The 15,018-nt window shown below is 39.0% G+C and overlaps 1 protein-coding gene across 5 annotated transcripts in view; it reads right to left on the bottom strand.

Moving 5' to 3' along the window:
• LOC126285416 (inhibitor of nuclear factor kappa-B kinase subunit alpha-like) overlaps window positions 1–15,018 on the bottom strand; it is a 166,347-nt gene that overhangs the window by 114,514 nt on the left and 36,815 nt on the right. For all 5 annotated transcript variants that reach the window (XM_049984780.1, XM_049984778.1, XM_049984779.1 and 2 more), the window contains one exon: window positions 8,876–8,991. In XM_049984780.1, coding sequence (XP_049840737.1) covers window positions 8,876–8,991 — 116 coding nt within the window. The remainder of the gene's footprint in view (window positions 1–8,875; window positions 8,992–15,018) is intronic.

The raw sequence follows: 15,018 nt of genomic DNA, 5'->3' as shown, positions 1-15,018 counted from the left end.
TCAGTCTCTGGACTGAACACAACAACAACAACAACAACAACAACAACAACACAACTGTAATATACAGTTTGTTCCTTGTAGCGGTCTTGGGACATTAAAATAAATTCATTGTATTATTAATCAAAGAAACAAGTGAACCTCTAAATCATTCTCAACAATACAGACACCTGATTTTCATTTCTGTTAATGCTTTACAGTTTTGCAACTAAGCCGATTTTTCTCGTCTTTGAAAACTAAGCAGTAATAATACAACACATCTCCTACCTACTAGCTACACACTTGTGACATTCACCTGCTTTATTTCTTTGTTGATTGTCGTCGGTATCGATGCATTGTGTAGCTACACTGGCTGAAAAATGGGGTTTGTAATTTCGACACTGACTACAGTAAATGATACAGCCGACAGATGCACAGTTGCGTTTCACAGGTAATTACTGAACTACAATGAACATCTCAAACTAAAAACTTGGGCATGTATCCAAACAATATTAGCAATGAATTATTACATAATCACATACAAATTGATCACATTTGTCCCTCCATATATAGTCAATAAGTTAGCGTTGTTGAGAAAGCAAAAGGTTGTATCATCGTTTAATAAAGAAAAGATGAGTTTCTGTGGGACTGGTGTGGTGAGACCTCACAAACAGTTGCATCGGGTCAATATTTGAGAAGAATGGAAAATGTATGCATGGCCACATTTTAAAAAAAAAATTAAAAATGCCTACATCTTCATAGTGTATGATTTGGCAAAAGCCTGTATCTGGATGGCTAAATGGTAATCTGTATCTTGTTACTCCCAAGAACAAGCCCAGTGTTCTCATAACTGTACTGCTTCACATAGTTTAGTTAAAGCAAGTGCCAGGTTTACAGACTTATGAATGTATCATCATAGGTTATGGAGATCTACAACAGAAGTTTGTTTAATTGCTCTTTTCATTTATGGTCATATCAATATGAATTTCATGCACAACACAGACATGATTACACTGATAGCAACATCATTATACATGGAGCCCAAGCTTAGACTGGAAAAAGAGGGAAGCATGAAATCACTAATGCTTTTTCAAAGGAACCAGCCTAACAGGGACTGATGTTTATCAAAATACAAAGGACAACTAAAACAAGTAGAAAAATATATATGTTCAGTAAAGCAGACAAAAAGTGGTAGAGTCATATCTCAATGAGAACTAAAAACTTTCAGCACAGGACATGAGCACACAGAGAAACTATGGCTCAAGTTTAAAGGGTAGTTGACTATATACAATGTAGATATGTTCCCAGTAGAACAGTTCATAATGGGACGGACCCTGCATGGTATACAGTCACTATAAAGAAACTTCTAAAGAAACAGAAACTACTGTATAATAGGTGTAAAAGAAAGCATAGGGCTTTAGATAGAGATATGCTGAATGAAATGTATTTGGCTGTCAAGAGAGCAGTGTGTGGAGCCTTCAATGACTACCATAGCAGAATACTGTCAAATTATCTTTCACAATATCCAAAGAAATTATGGTTGTGTGTAAAGCCTGTTAGTGGCACCAAGGTTCATGTCCAATCACTTGTGAAGGTAGCAAAGCAGAAGCTAAAGTGCTTAACTCCATTTTCAAATGTTCCTTTACAAAGGAAAACACAAGAAAATTGCCCCAATTTAATCCTTGTTACCACAGAAAGGTTTAAGAAAGAAGGCTGCATTCGTAGAAGAGACCTGGAGACATTGGACAGTTTCAGATTGATTACGTAACAGCAAGACAGAGATTTTGAAACTATGTTTTAAACTGTAAGACATTTCCAGTGGCAGATGTGGACTCTAACCACAATTTATTGGTTATGAACTGTAGATTGTAACTGAAAAAACAACAAAAATGTGTGAAAGTAAGGATATGAGAACAGATAAATTGAAAAAATGAGAGGTGGTTGAGAGTTTCAGAGGGAGCATTAGTCAAGGATTGACTGAAACGGGAGCAAGGAATACAGTAGAAGACAAATGGGTAGTTTTGAGAGATGAATAGTTTTGGCAGCAGAGGTTCCACTACGTAAAAACAGGAGGCATAGATATCCTTGAGTATCACCAAAGTTAGTGGATTTAACTGATGAAAGGACAAAATATAAAAATGCCGTGAATGAAGTAGGCAAAAGGGAATACAACGTCTAAAAATTGCGACTGACAGAAAGTGTAAAATGGCTAAGCATGAATGGCTAGAGGACAAATGTAAGAATTTAGAAGCATATATAATTAGAGGAAAGATAGATACCACCTATAAGACAATTAAAGAAGCCTGTGGAAAAAAGGGAAACAACCATATTAACATAAAAGAGCTAAGATGGAAAACCAGTATTAAGCAAAGGGAAACCTGAAAGATGGATGGAGTACACAGGGGGGCTATACAATGGAAATGAACTTGAAGAAAGAGAAGGACACATAGATGAAGAAGAGCTGGGATATATGATACTGTGAGAAGAACTTGACAGAGCACTGAAAGATCTACTTCAAAAAAAAAAAAAAAAAAAAGACCTTTGGGCAAGACAACATTCTATCAGAACTACTGATATCCACCTGGTGTGCAAGATACATGTGACCAGTGAAATACCCTCGGACTTTAAGAAGAATTCAATAACTCCAATTCCAAAGAAAGCAGATGCTCACAGGTGTGAATATTACCGAACAATCAGATCAATAAGTCATGGTTGTGAGATGCTAACACAAATTCTTTACATAAGAATGGAAAAGCTGGTAGAAGCTGACTTCCGGGAAGATCAGTTTCAATTCTAGACATATGTAGGAACGTGCGAGGCAATACTGATCCCTCAGCATCTCCTAGAGATAGGTTATGGAAAGGCAAATCTACATTTATAGCATTTGCAGACTTAAAGAAAGCTTTTGCAATGTTGACTGGAATACTGTCTTTGACATTCTAAAGGTAGCAGGGGTAAAACACAAAGAGTGAAAGGCAATTTACAACTTGTACAGAAACCAGAAGGCAATTATATGAGTTGGTGTGCTTGAAAGAGAAGCAGTGGTTGAGTAGTTAGTGAGACAGAGTTGTAGCCTATCCCTGATGAACATCAACAAAAGGAACACAAGGATAATGGAATTTAGTCGAATTAAATTAGCTAAAGCTAGGGGAATTACGAGGGTCGGTCAAAAAGTAATGCCTCCCATTTTTTTTTCTACTTAAAAAAATTAAGTTAAGTGAAAAATTTGAATTTGGCGCCATTCCTCAAACCTTCTTCTGCAATCCACTGCAGTAGTAACTTTCTGTGTCAACAGGTGGCAGCACAGCAGAAGTTTGTAAGATGGCCGACATCGATGTTCGTTTGAGACAGCGTTGTGTGATTGAATTCTTGAATGCAGAAGGTGAAACGCCCATACGCATTCATGAAAGACTGAAGAAGGTGTATGGTGTTGTGACAGTGGATGTCAGCACTGTTAGACGATGGGTTCGTCGTTGTAAGGAAGCTGAAGGGCAAACACCGTTGACTGACGAAAAGCGGAGCGGCAGGCCGGTGAGTGCAGTGACTCCACACAACGTTCAGCAAGTTGATGACATCATTCGTGGTGACCGTCGGGTGACTGCAGATGAAGTGTGTCGCATTATTTCTCTTAGTAAAGGCAGTGTGATCACGATTATTAAACAATTGGGGTACTCAAAAGTTTGTGCACGGTGGGTTCCAAGAATGTTAACCGATCAGAATAAAGAGGCAAGGAAAACAATAGCCTCCCAACACTTGCAGCACTTCCGTTTGGAGGGAGATGAGTTTCTGAAAAAAATTGAGACCGGGGACGAAACATGGGTGCATTTTTTTGAACCCGAATCAAAGAGGCAGTCAATGGAGTGGCGTCACACAAGCTCGCCGAGGAAGAAAAAATTCAAAACTGTGCGATCGGCAGGGAAAGTTATGGCAACAGTTTTCTGGGATACAGAGGGTGTGATTCTGGTTGATTTTTTGGAGCAGGGATGCACAATAAATTCTGTTCAATACATCACAACCCTCAAAAAACTTAAAGCCCGTCTTCAGCGAGTTCGCCCAACAAAATCAATGGCAGATGTTCCTCTTTTGCATGACAATGCAAGACCACACACCAGGTGTCACACCTCTGACGAGATTGTCAAAATTGGATGGGAAGTTTTGCCTCATCCCCCATACAGCCCTGACCTGGCACCATCAGACTTCCATCTGTTCGGGCCACTAAAAGAAGCTCATCGTGGGATTCATTTTGAAGATGAGGAGGCCGTCAAAACATCCGTGCGTCAAAGGCTTAGGAAGCAGAGCTGTGATTTTTACCGTGCTGGGATACATGCCCTTGTTCAAAGATGGACCAAAACTGTAGAGATGGGCGGAGATTACATTGAAAAATGACAAAATGATCCTCAATGTTGTGGTTTTCAACCTATGTAATTGCATTTAAATTTCCTGACAATTAAACGTAGAAAAAAAAATAGGAGGCATTACTTTTTGACTGACCCTCGTAGATTAGGAAATGTGACACTTAGAGTAATACATCAGTTTTGCTATTTTGGGCAACAAAATAACTGATAATGGTCACGATAAAGAGGCTATAGAAGGTAGATTAGCTATGGAAAAAAAACATGGGTACATCTTAACTAATAAGGAGATACTGAACAGAACTGGGTAGAAAAGAAATATGTCGCACAACTTTACTAAAAGAACAGCTGACAGGACACATTCTGAGATGTCAAGGGATCCCCCGTTTAGTTCTGGAGGATAGTGTGGGGAAGTAAATAAATATATACAGTACACAGATTCAAAAAGATGTAGCTTGCAGTAGTTATTCAGAGATGAAGAGAATTTGTGACAATTTTCCTTGCTTTGTTTCTTCGTTTCTTGTCCTTGGTGTCGATGTACTGGCTGAAAAAAATAGGGAGTGGAAGTGCTGTACTGTCTACTGTAAATGATGTAGCCGACTGGTGCACACTTGCATTTCAGAGTAGTTTACTTTCACTGTTTACAATCCTCCAATAATACAAGGTTATATATAGCCAGTGCACTATTGTTTAACTTTTGATACACCTCATTAATAGGTTGCAGGCAAACATCCACATACTGCTACAACAGTTTCCTGTTGAACATCTACGAGCAGTAAAAACCTAACCACAAAGTTCACAGATCTAGAAGAATAGAAAGGTACATATGGAGCAGACACAGTCATTGTTTTAATGAACGACCTAATAGTGAAACATTTATTTCACAGTTAAGTTGAAGCATTGTTGTTGTTCTAACCAATATAGGTTTCTCATCTGAAACTCATACATGGACTGACTGTCTCGACTCCAAAAACCGGGACATTATATATCCTCACAATAATAGGTACTGTAACTACACATAGTTTGAAGTTAAATTTACAGAAATTACAATTGAAATTTAACTCATTCGATTAACTGAATACATCAAAAAATTGGTTCTTTTCAACAGTTTCTTCTACTACAGGAGTTAAGCTGAATTACTTGTTTAAATGATGAAATTAACAAACATCATTATGCAAGCAATACTTCTGACAAAACTGTTAATTACTTTGGAGTTAATAAAGGGCTGGTTTTGCTAACATGTTTTCAAATAGAGCCAAATAGATTCTTTAAGAATACTATTAGTTGTTCCTTCAAATGTTTATAATTAGTACATAATTTATTTTTGTTTACACGTGAACAATAGAATTTAAGTTACGAAACAATAACTGATTTCATCCTATAACAAAAGATACTAAGGAGGAATAGTCGAAATAAATTAGAAAATCAATTACATACCTAAAACTAAGCAAAAAATTAGATTTGGTGTTCTGTTCTTTAATACTGAGGGCCAATTTCTCTCTTTTATGAAGATGCAGATTATACTCAAGTATGTTAATGTTAATTAGTTAAAAGTGGAAAAAAATGAAGTTAAGGAGGCAGATGGCAAAACAAGAGGGGAAGTAAAAATGTCTCAGCTTGCTTCATCACACACAGTTCAAGACACAGCAGTACAAAACCAGTCTTTAGACTATGACAACAAGAACAACACCAACAACAACAACTGAAAATACACTGATCAACCAGAACATAATGACCATTCATCTACTTATTATATAAACACCTCCAAGAAATAGCAGCGTCACCTGGCAAGGAATAACTGCTAGTTAGACACAAGCACAGTGCCTGTAGTATCAATGAGCGTGCTTTCCACGATTAGAATGGGGAAGGCAGGTGAGCTATCTGAGTTTGACTGAGGGCACACTGTGTTTGTCTGGAGGCTCAGCACAAACATTTCGGACTACTACACAACTTTTCAAGTGTTCAGGAGTGCTGTGGTGAGTATCGTCAGCATGTAGAGAAACCAAAGTGAAACCATGTCCAGACGTCACGGGGTTGGGAAACTGTCCCTCATTACAGATGGCGGACGTCACATGCTGGGCAGACTGGTAAAGTAGGACAACTGTTGCACAACTAACATCAGACTTTAAAGCTGGGCACAGTACAAGTGTGTCTCAATACACAGCGTACTGAGCACTCCTAACGATGGGCCCCCTTGGTTGACAATCTATGCATGTTCCAATGTTAACACCAAAGACATCGGCTATGACTGCAATGAGCACTGGATGTTGGTACAGTGGCAGAGCGCTGCATGGTCTGAAGAATCCTGATACCTTCTTCACCACGCTGATGGGAGCACACAAATCCATTGTCTTCCAAGGGAACAGCTTCTTGACACCCTTACTGTGGGACAGAGACAAGCTGGTGGCAGCTCCATTATGCTCTGGGGAACATTCAAGTGGCCATCCATGGGTCCAGTGGAGTTCGTGCAAGGCAGCATGAATGCCAAGAAGTATTGTGCACTGGATACAGACCACGATGATCACATTTCCTGATGGCAATGGCATTATTCAACAAGGCAATGTGCCAAGGCCAGGAATGCATTGAAATGGTTCGAGGAACACAGTGGTGATTTTCAACTGATGTTCTAGTCTCCCAACTCACCAGATCTGAACCTGATTGAATCATCTTAAATGTACACAAATGTGGCGTCAGAGCTTATCACCCCGCCCCACCTCGAATTTACAGGAATTAGATGACTTATGTGAGCAGATGTGGTGCCAACTCCCTCCAGTGACTTACCAAGGCCTTATTGTTCTCATGCCAATATGTGTCACTGCTGTTATTCATGACAAAGGTAGACATATAGGATATTGGTAGGTGGTCATAATGTTCAGCTGACCAAGGTATAAGTGAAACAAGTGTGTTGAGACAAAGCTGAAATAATTAAAACTGAACAAATCTCCAGGGCCCAATGTATCCTACCAGACTTTATACTGAATTTATAGCTCAGTTAGCCCCTCTCATAATTATAAGCTATCATAGATCCCTCAAGCAAAAAGCCATGCCCAGTAGTTCAAAGAAAGCACAGATCACACAAAAAGGTAGTAAAGAGATGCACAGAACTACCGCCCAATATGTTTGACAACCATTTTTTGTATAATCTTAAAACATATCCCAAGCTCAAGTATGCCAATCAGCACGGATTTAAAAAAACAATCATGGGAAACCCATCTCACACTTTTCTTACATGACGTACTGAAAGCTTTTGATAAAGGCAGTCAGGTAGTTGTAGTATTTCTTGATTTCTGAACAGCATTTGACTCAGTACTACGTCTATGCTTAGTGTCAAAAGTACAATAATATGGGGTACCAAGTGAAATTTGTGACTGGATTGAGGATTCTTTTGTTAGGGAGGACGCAACATGTTATCTTGGATGGAGGTTCAGATGTAGACGGAACTTCAGAACTTCAGGTGTGCCCCAAAGAAGTGTTTTGGAACTCTTGCTGTTCGTGTTGTATATTAATGACCTTGCACACAATATTAATAGTAAACTCGGGTTTTTTACAGATGATAAACTTGTCTATAATGAAGCGCTCCCTGGAAGAAGCTGCATAAATATTCAGACATGTCTCAATGACATTCCAAAGTGGGACAAGAATTGGCAACATGCTTTAAGTGTTCAGAAATGTAAAAGTGTGCATTTCACAAAAAAAGCCTCCTATGACTATAATATCAATGAAATGCAGGAAGCATCCAACTCTTACAAATACCTGGCTGTAACACTTTGTAGGAATATGAAATGGAATGGCCACAAAGGCTTAGTCGCAGATAAAGTAGGTGGTAGATTTCACTTTATTGGTAGAATACTACGGAAGTGCTATTCGTCTATAAAGGAAATCGCTTACACATCTCTCTTGTGACCCATTCTAGAATACTGGTCAAGTGTGTGGGACTCATACCATATAGGTTTAATAAGGGATATTGAACATATACAGAGAAGGGAAACACAAATGGTCAAAGGTTTGTTTGATCCATGGGAGAGAGTCGCAGAGATGCTGAGGAAACTGAACTGACAGACTCAAAGATAGACATAAACTATCCCAAGAAAGTCTACTAACAAAATTTCAAGAACTGGCTTTAAATGACGACTCTAGGAATATATAACAACCCACTATGTATCACTCACATAAGTATCATAGGAACAAAATTCTTCATGCACTCCAAATGTGAATCGAACATGAAGAAACAAGAACAGCTGATACAAAAGAGCATAGCCTCTCCGATTCACCTCACAGTACAGATGTAGATGACTGTTTTGGCACTCACTGACTGCAGAGCACAAAAGTTTTACTGTCTAATAAGTGATGCCATACAGTTATTACACATATTTTGAAAGCAACCTTTATTTGAACCCTCACACATGACACAAATTTAGAAAACAGAAATCTATAAATAAATGTCTGACACTACAAAAGCTGGAAAATTATAATACTAATGTTAGCATGTAGCAAAAAGTTTTGACCTGTACACAAAAGAACTGCAGTGTATCTAGAAAAAAACTTACGGCTTGTTTGTGAAGAGCTCAGGGGCCAGATACTGTAGGGTGCCAACAAAAGAAGTACATAAGCTGCTTTGTTCAAGCTCTTTGGCATACCCCAAGTCAATCAGCTTGTACACAATCTGAAAAAGGACATAATAATAATAATAATAATAATAATAATAATAATAAAGCAGTAGCAATAACGAGACCCAATTACACTTGCTTCAGGTTGGACTAAACACACACTTTCCGACTGATTAACCTAACAATCATATAATGGATTTACCTTCACCAGGCCAATAAATAACACGAAATGCAACATCACAAATGTAACAAAATATTGCCACTTATTTACTAGCACAATCATGCAGAGAGAGTTTTTAAATGTGACACTTCTTTTTGAATTTCCAACAGAATAGTATACTGCAACCACCCTAAACTTACTGGGCAAATTGTTAAAATTCCATCACCATACTTGTGCCATAGTTAAAGTATTCTCAGTATTATAGTTGCTTTCCTCTCAATTGGAAAATCACAGAAAAAATGATCTTAAACAAGTAAACCATAATTAATTCCTAATCTTTAAGTCCGTATTTGGACAACTGACAAAAGCAGTGAATTTTTTAAGGTACAGCATACCAATTTGAGCTGGAAAGTCTGCCAGATCTCAACACAAAATCCTAATTGCAGCAGACTTTTTTTTATTTAACAGTATTTTATTGGTATATAGAAACTGTCTTTCATTCAACATATAGAAGTTTAAGGGCATTTTTGGAGTTTTTTTACATCACCTGTTTATCCCAAATATTCACTTTATTACATTTTGCACGATTGGTCAATTTTGGCCTTACAATTTGTTTTCAAGTGCAGTAGGTATTGAAGTATTCTACAGTTACGACGTCATATAGCTGGTCTGAAAGTGAGCGCATAGCATGTGCCAGAATTAAAACCAGAAAGCTTTGTGTGTCCAGTAATAGTCATCTTGTTGTTGAATAACAGAAGGGAACATATGTAGTGTCCTACAGCGTAACATTAGTTACAAAGATGACTATTATTACAGTAAGCTTTCTGGATGATTGCACATTATGTGCTCACTTTCCTATCAGCTACATCCACCATTTCATAACAGGACAACTGTACAACACTTCTAACCTACCACACTCAAAAATGGACTGTATGGCACAAACTGGCCAATCGTTCATGATGTAATTAATTAAATACTTGTGAAAAAATTACTGAGGTGGAAAACTTCAAATTATCCTTAATAAATACATGGCTGAGGTACCCTACATGAAGAAAATGATCAACATATAAAAGCTGTGGAGCACAATTTAAAGAAGATTTTATGTTCACAAATGTGACTGTGATTTACTGTTAACATCCGACTTCATAAGATAGTAAATGCATTGTGCAGCAACTATCAGGATGCCCAAGGTAGGTAGAAATTTAACAGATAGGTCATACACAGGCTAATATGCTAACATTTCCCAGCATTCCTTGATGTCACTGGGTGGACTGCAGTGTCCTACACACTAAGTGGTGACTGCAACATTGTTCCTGGGTAATTTCTTGCATGGATAATGAAGAAATCATGCTCTCCGCTCTGGTGCATTTTCAAATCACTGCTAATTGCTGAATTTGAAAGCATTACACAGTTCAGGGCTAAAAATAGAAACAGATCAAATAGAATAAAACTGAACAGTCAGCTTTAGCATCCCTCTCAGTTGTGTATCTTTACTATTTATAATAATTATCACAAATTCTTGTCCTCAGATGGGGAAATGTCATTTTTTGTTGAAATGAGATTGCATGATGAATGACAGTGCTTCCATCATCTTTTTGCACTTGGAAATTATTTCTCTTTGGAAATTGGAGAAAACTTTTCCAACTTCTGCCACTGAGTCTGCCAGTCAGGCAATGGAGATGACAGACTGCCTTAACAAAATCACAGCAATCCAATCTTTTGCAGCAAACATACAGCTTAACGTTTTATCTCTTTGTGAACTGTCAATGAACATGCATTTGAAAGCAATGTAACATGCCAGACGCTTTAATGCATTATAAGGCACATAGGACATTTTAAACTTTTGAAGCCAATATTCACAAGCAAGTTTTCTTTGTTTCCTTCTTCGGTATTATTGTATGATGAGTTCCCATCTACCTCAATGTACGGCTGTAAAGGGTATTTTTGTAACCTGTATTGACCAGAACAGTTTGGAACTGCAGTGGAATGTGGAAATGGTATGTCTATGTGACATCTTGGTTCAGTCCAAGAGTCAACATGTGTGTCTCCCTCATGTTTCTTATATCACTAGTAAGATCAATGAGCCGTCCTATACAAAATGGTGGGAAACACACTGTTCTTCCTATATGCATACATGACAAAAACATCCAAAAATCTTCTAAAAAATTTCTGATTCTCGGGAATATCTTAAATGTAACATCTTGAATGTATCATTTACAGATCAATATAATTAATATCCGTTTCTTTTTTCAGCATGTACTTTACAGTTTGTGCCATGCAGTGTGAAAGTAACTGTGTAAACGATCTCACATTTTGGTTTACACATCCAGTAACATTCAGGTGCTCCATTGATACATGATAAGAATTTGTCGAGTGTTTACTAATGTGTTCAGGAGATTTCAGGTTGCTCTTACCACAGAGAGACATCTCCCTGAGCACCTACAGTAAATAAAGGTACGCTTAAGTTAATCAAATTGCAACATTGTTTGTGCTTAAGTCAGGGAAGTGCACACACAGCTGATAACTGGTAGATTAGTGTCCAAGACTCGGACGCGGCAGCAGCCAGCGGATGCGGTGACAGGAGCCCGTGCCATGCCATGTGATGCATGGACCTCTCCCAAGCATCTTTCATGAGACACCCTGTATTTCCCAAGCATCTTAAGCAATCTGTTAAATTTTATTGGAACTGACACCTTAAAAAAAGTGCTGAGTGTTATACACACATCAAAAAAAGTTTTGCATCACATTGGATCTGAGAGCTCCGGAACCTATACAGAAAATTGGAATATAGATCAACATAAACATCATTTCTGCCCTTTTTATTACTCATGAAAACCACATGTTGCATGTAGTACTACCACACAATAAGACCTTCAGGTGGTGGTCCAGACTGCTGAACACACCGGTACCCCTAATACCCAGTAGCACATCCTCTTGCACTGATGCATGCCTGTATCTGTCATGGCATACTATCCACAAGTTCATCACGTCACTGTTGGTCCAGATTGTTCCTATCCTCAACGGCAATTCAGCATAGATCCCTCAGAGTGGTTGGTGGGTCAAATTGTCCATAAACAACCCTTTTCAATCTATCCCAGGCATGTTTGATAGTGTTCATGTCTGGAGAACATGCTGGCCGCGTAAGTCGAGCGATGTCGTTATCCTGAAGGAAGTCATTCACAAGATGTGCAATATGGGGGCACGAACGGTCATACATTAAGACAAATGCGCCAATATGCTGCCGATATTGTTGCACTATCATTCAGAGAATGGCATTCATGTTTCATACAGCTGTTATGTCCATGACCACCAGGAGCCTACATCGGCCCCACATAGTGCCACCCCAAAGTATCAGGGAACCTCTACCTTGTTGCATTCACTGGACAGTGTGTCTAAGGCGTTCAGCCTGACCAAGTTGGCTCCTATTAAATTTTATTGGAACTGACATTTTAAAAAAAACTACTTAGTATTATACACTCATCAAAAAAAGTTTTGCATCATCTTGGTTCTGAGAGGTCCAGAACTTATACTCTCCAACAATTGTCTGGTTGCAGACATATGCGACACTCATCAGTTAAGAGAACATGATGCCAATCCTGAGTGGTCCATGCAGCATGTTGTTGGGCCCATCTGTACTGCGCTGCATGGTGTCGTGGTTGCAAAGGTGGACCTCACCACAGACGACGGGAGTGAAGTTGTGCATCATGCAGCCTATTGCGCACAGTTTGAGTCGTGACACAGTGCCCTGTGGCTGCATAAAAAGCACCATTCAGTATGGTGGTGTTGCTGTCAGGGTTCCTCCAAGCCATAATCCGTAGGTAGCGGTCACTCACTGCAGTAGTAGCCCTTGGGTGGCCTGAGCGAGGCAGGTCATCAACAGTTCCTGTCTCTCTTCATCTTCTCCATGTCTGAACGGCATCGCTTTGGTTCACTCTGAGACGCCTGAACACTTCCCTTGTTGAGAGCAGTATTGACCATCTTCGCATGGTTGAACTACAGGCAACACCAAGCCGTGTACGCCCTTCCTGGTGGAATGACTGGAACTGATAGGCTGTTGGACCATGTAACAGTTGCTGCTCATGCATGGTTGTTTACATCTTTGGGCCGGTTTAGTGACATCTCTGAACAGTCAAAGGGACTGTGTCTGTGATACAATATTCACAGTCAACGTCTATCTTCAGGAGTTTTGGGAACCACAGTGATGCAAAGTGTTTTGTGTACAGGGTTACATGAAGTCTGGGAACACTTATTTATTGCAAAATAACTAAACACTGTACAGATGTCATACGTATTGCATTTTGAAGAGAAACTCTGAAAGTATTTTTATGAATATTTGATATGCGAACAATGAGTGACTCGGCAGATGTCAAAATGTTAATCAAATTCTTGCCATACCCATCCCAGCATGGCATAGTCGACTGTGGCAGTTGCTTCTCGTATTCTCTCCCAGAGCTCTTGTACATCACGTGGTAGAGGCAGTACATACACTAGATCTTTAATGTGTCCCCACTGGAAAAAGTCACATGGAGCGAGATGTGGTTATTGGGTGGCCATTTCATAAAACAGCTGTCCCGTTCTGTGGCACGGCTGATCCATCGATACGGCAGCTCCGTGTTCAGGTACCCACGAACTTCACGACAAAAATGGGGTGTTGCCCCATCCTGCTGAAAGATGAATGGAGAGTCTGATTGCATTTGAAGCATCAGCCATTGCAACATGTCCATGTAGGAATATCCAGTGACAGTGTTCTCGGTGAAGGAGAATGACCTGTACAGTTTTCGACTTGACAAGGCACAAAAACAATGCATTCGCTTTTTTTTTTACCCCATTCACTTTCCCATTAGCGTGCGAGGGGGGGGGGGGGGAGGCTTCATCGCTAAAAATTAAGCGATCAACAATTCCAACTGCATCCTCATTCAATTGTTGTAACTGCAAACAAAACTCAAAACACTTGTCTTTGTCCTCGTCATTGAGCTTCTGCACTAGCTTGAATGGGAATGGTTTCATAGACAGCTTCTGTCGCAGGACTTTCCACACTATCATTGGAGCCATTCGGAGTTCATGGGAACTGCAACACACCGATTTCTTTGGACTCCTTATGAAAGTCTCTTGTACGTGTGCCACATTCACTTCACTCACTATGGGACATCTGCTTCTCTTTGTCAGGCACAAGCAACCCATCGTAACTAATTTGTACCTGTCATAACGAATTTGTTGTGCCAGTGGTAAATGGCCTTCTTTTTGGTGACTTCTTACCGTACTTGGTTCTAAACATCCATTGAACAGCTGTAGCACACTTGTTTTGTCAAACTCCAACACATAGAAAGCTTGCTCCGCACCTGAACTCACCATGTTTGTAACTAGTGCTGACTATCAGCAAATTACCAAACTACGATGTGGCGGTATACATGAAACAAAAACTTTCTCTTCAAAATAACATGTGTATGATATCTGTACAATGTTTGGTTCTTGTGCAATAAATAACTGAAAGTGTTCCCGGACTTTATGTACGCCCTCGATTTTCTTAGGTTGTTAATGCTAACTTCTGATTTTAGGTTTGGCATGCAACTCTCTGTTCCAATTATTATTAACTTTCTTAGCTATTGTTAAACAGAAATAATGGTTGTATTATTATTATTATTATTATTATTATTATTACTGCAGTAACTTTGTTATAGCAGTATAACAATTCACAGAAGCTTATTAATTACGGAAGTTGTCATCTTGTAATGCCCAAGCAATTCTTGCATTAAAATCAACACATATTTTGCCGTGTAAAATGACGATAAATTTCCAAAGTTTAATCGCTGTATATAACAATTGATGACTTACAATATAATCCCTCTATAACAAATTGTGCAAAAACTCAGTCTATTTCTTATAAATCTATGCATTACAGCTGTTACTTTCTACTTACTACTCC

Source organism: Schistocerca gregaria, chromosome 8 (genome assembly GCF_023897955.1).
Source record: "Schistocerca gregaria isolate iqSchGreg1 chromosome 8, iqSchGreg1.2, whole genome shotgun sequence".
NCBI lineage: Eukaryota > Metazoa > Arthropoda > Insecta > Orthoptera > Acrididae > Schistocerca > Schistocerca gregaria.
The sequence above is the reverse complement of the archived record's forward strand: the minus strand, read 5'-3'. Positions and strand labels throughout refer to the sequence as shown.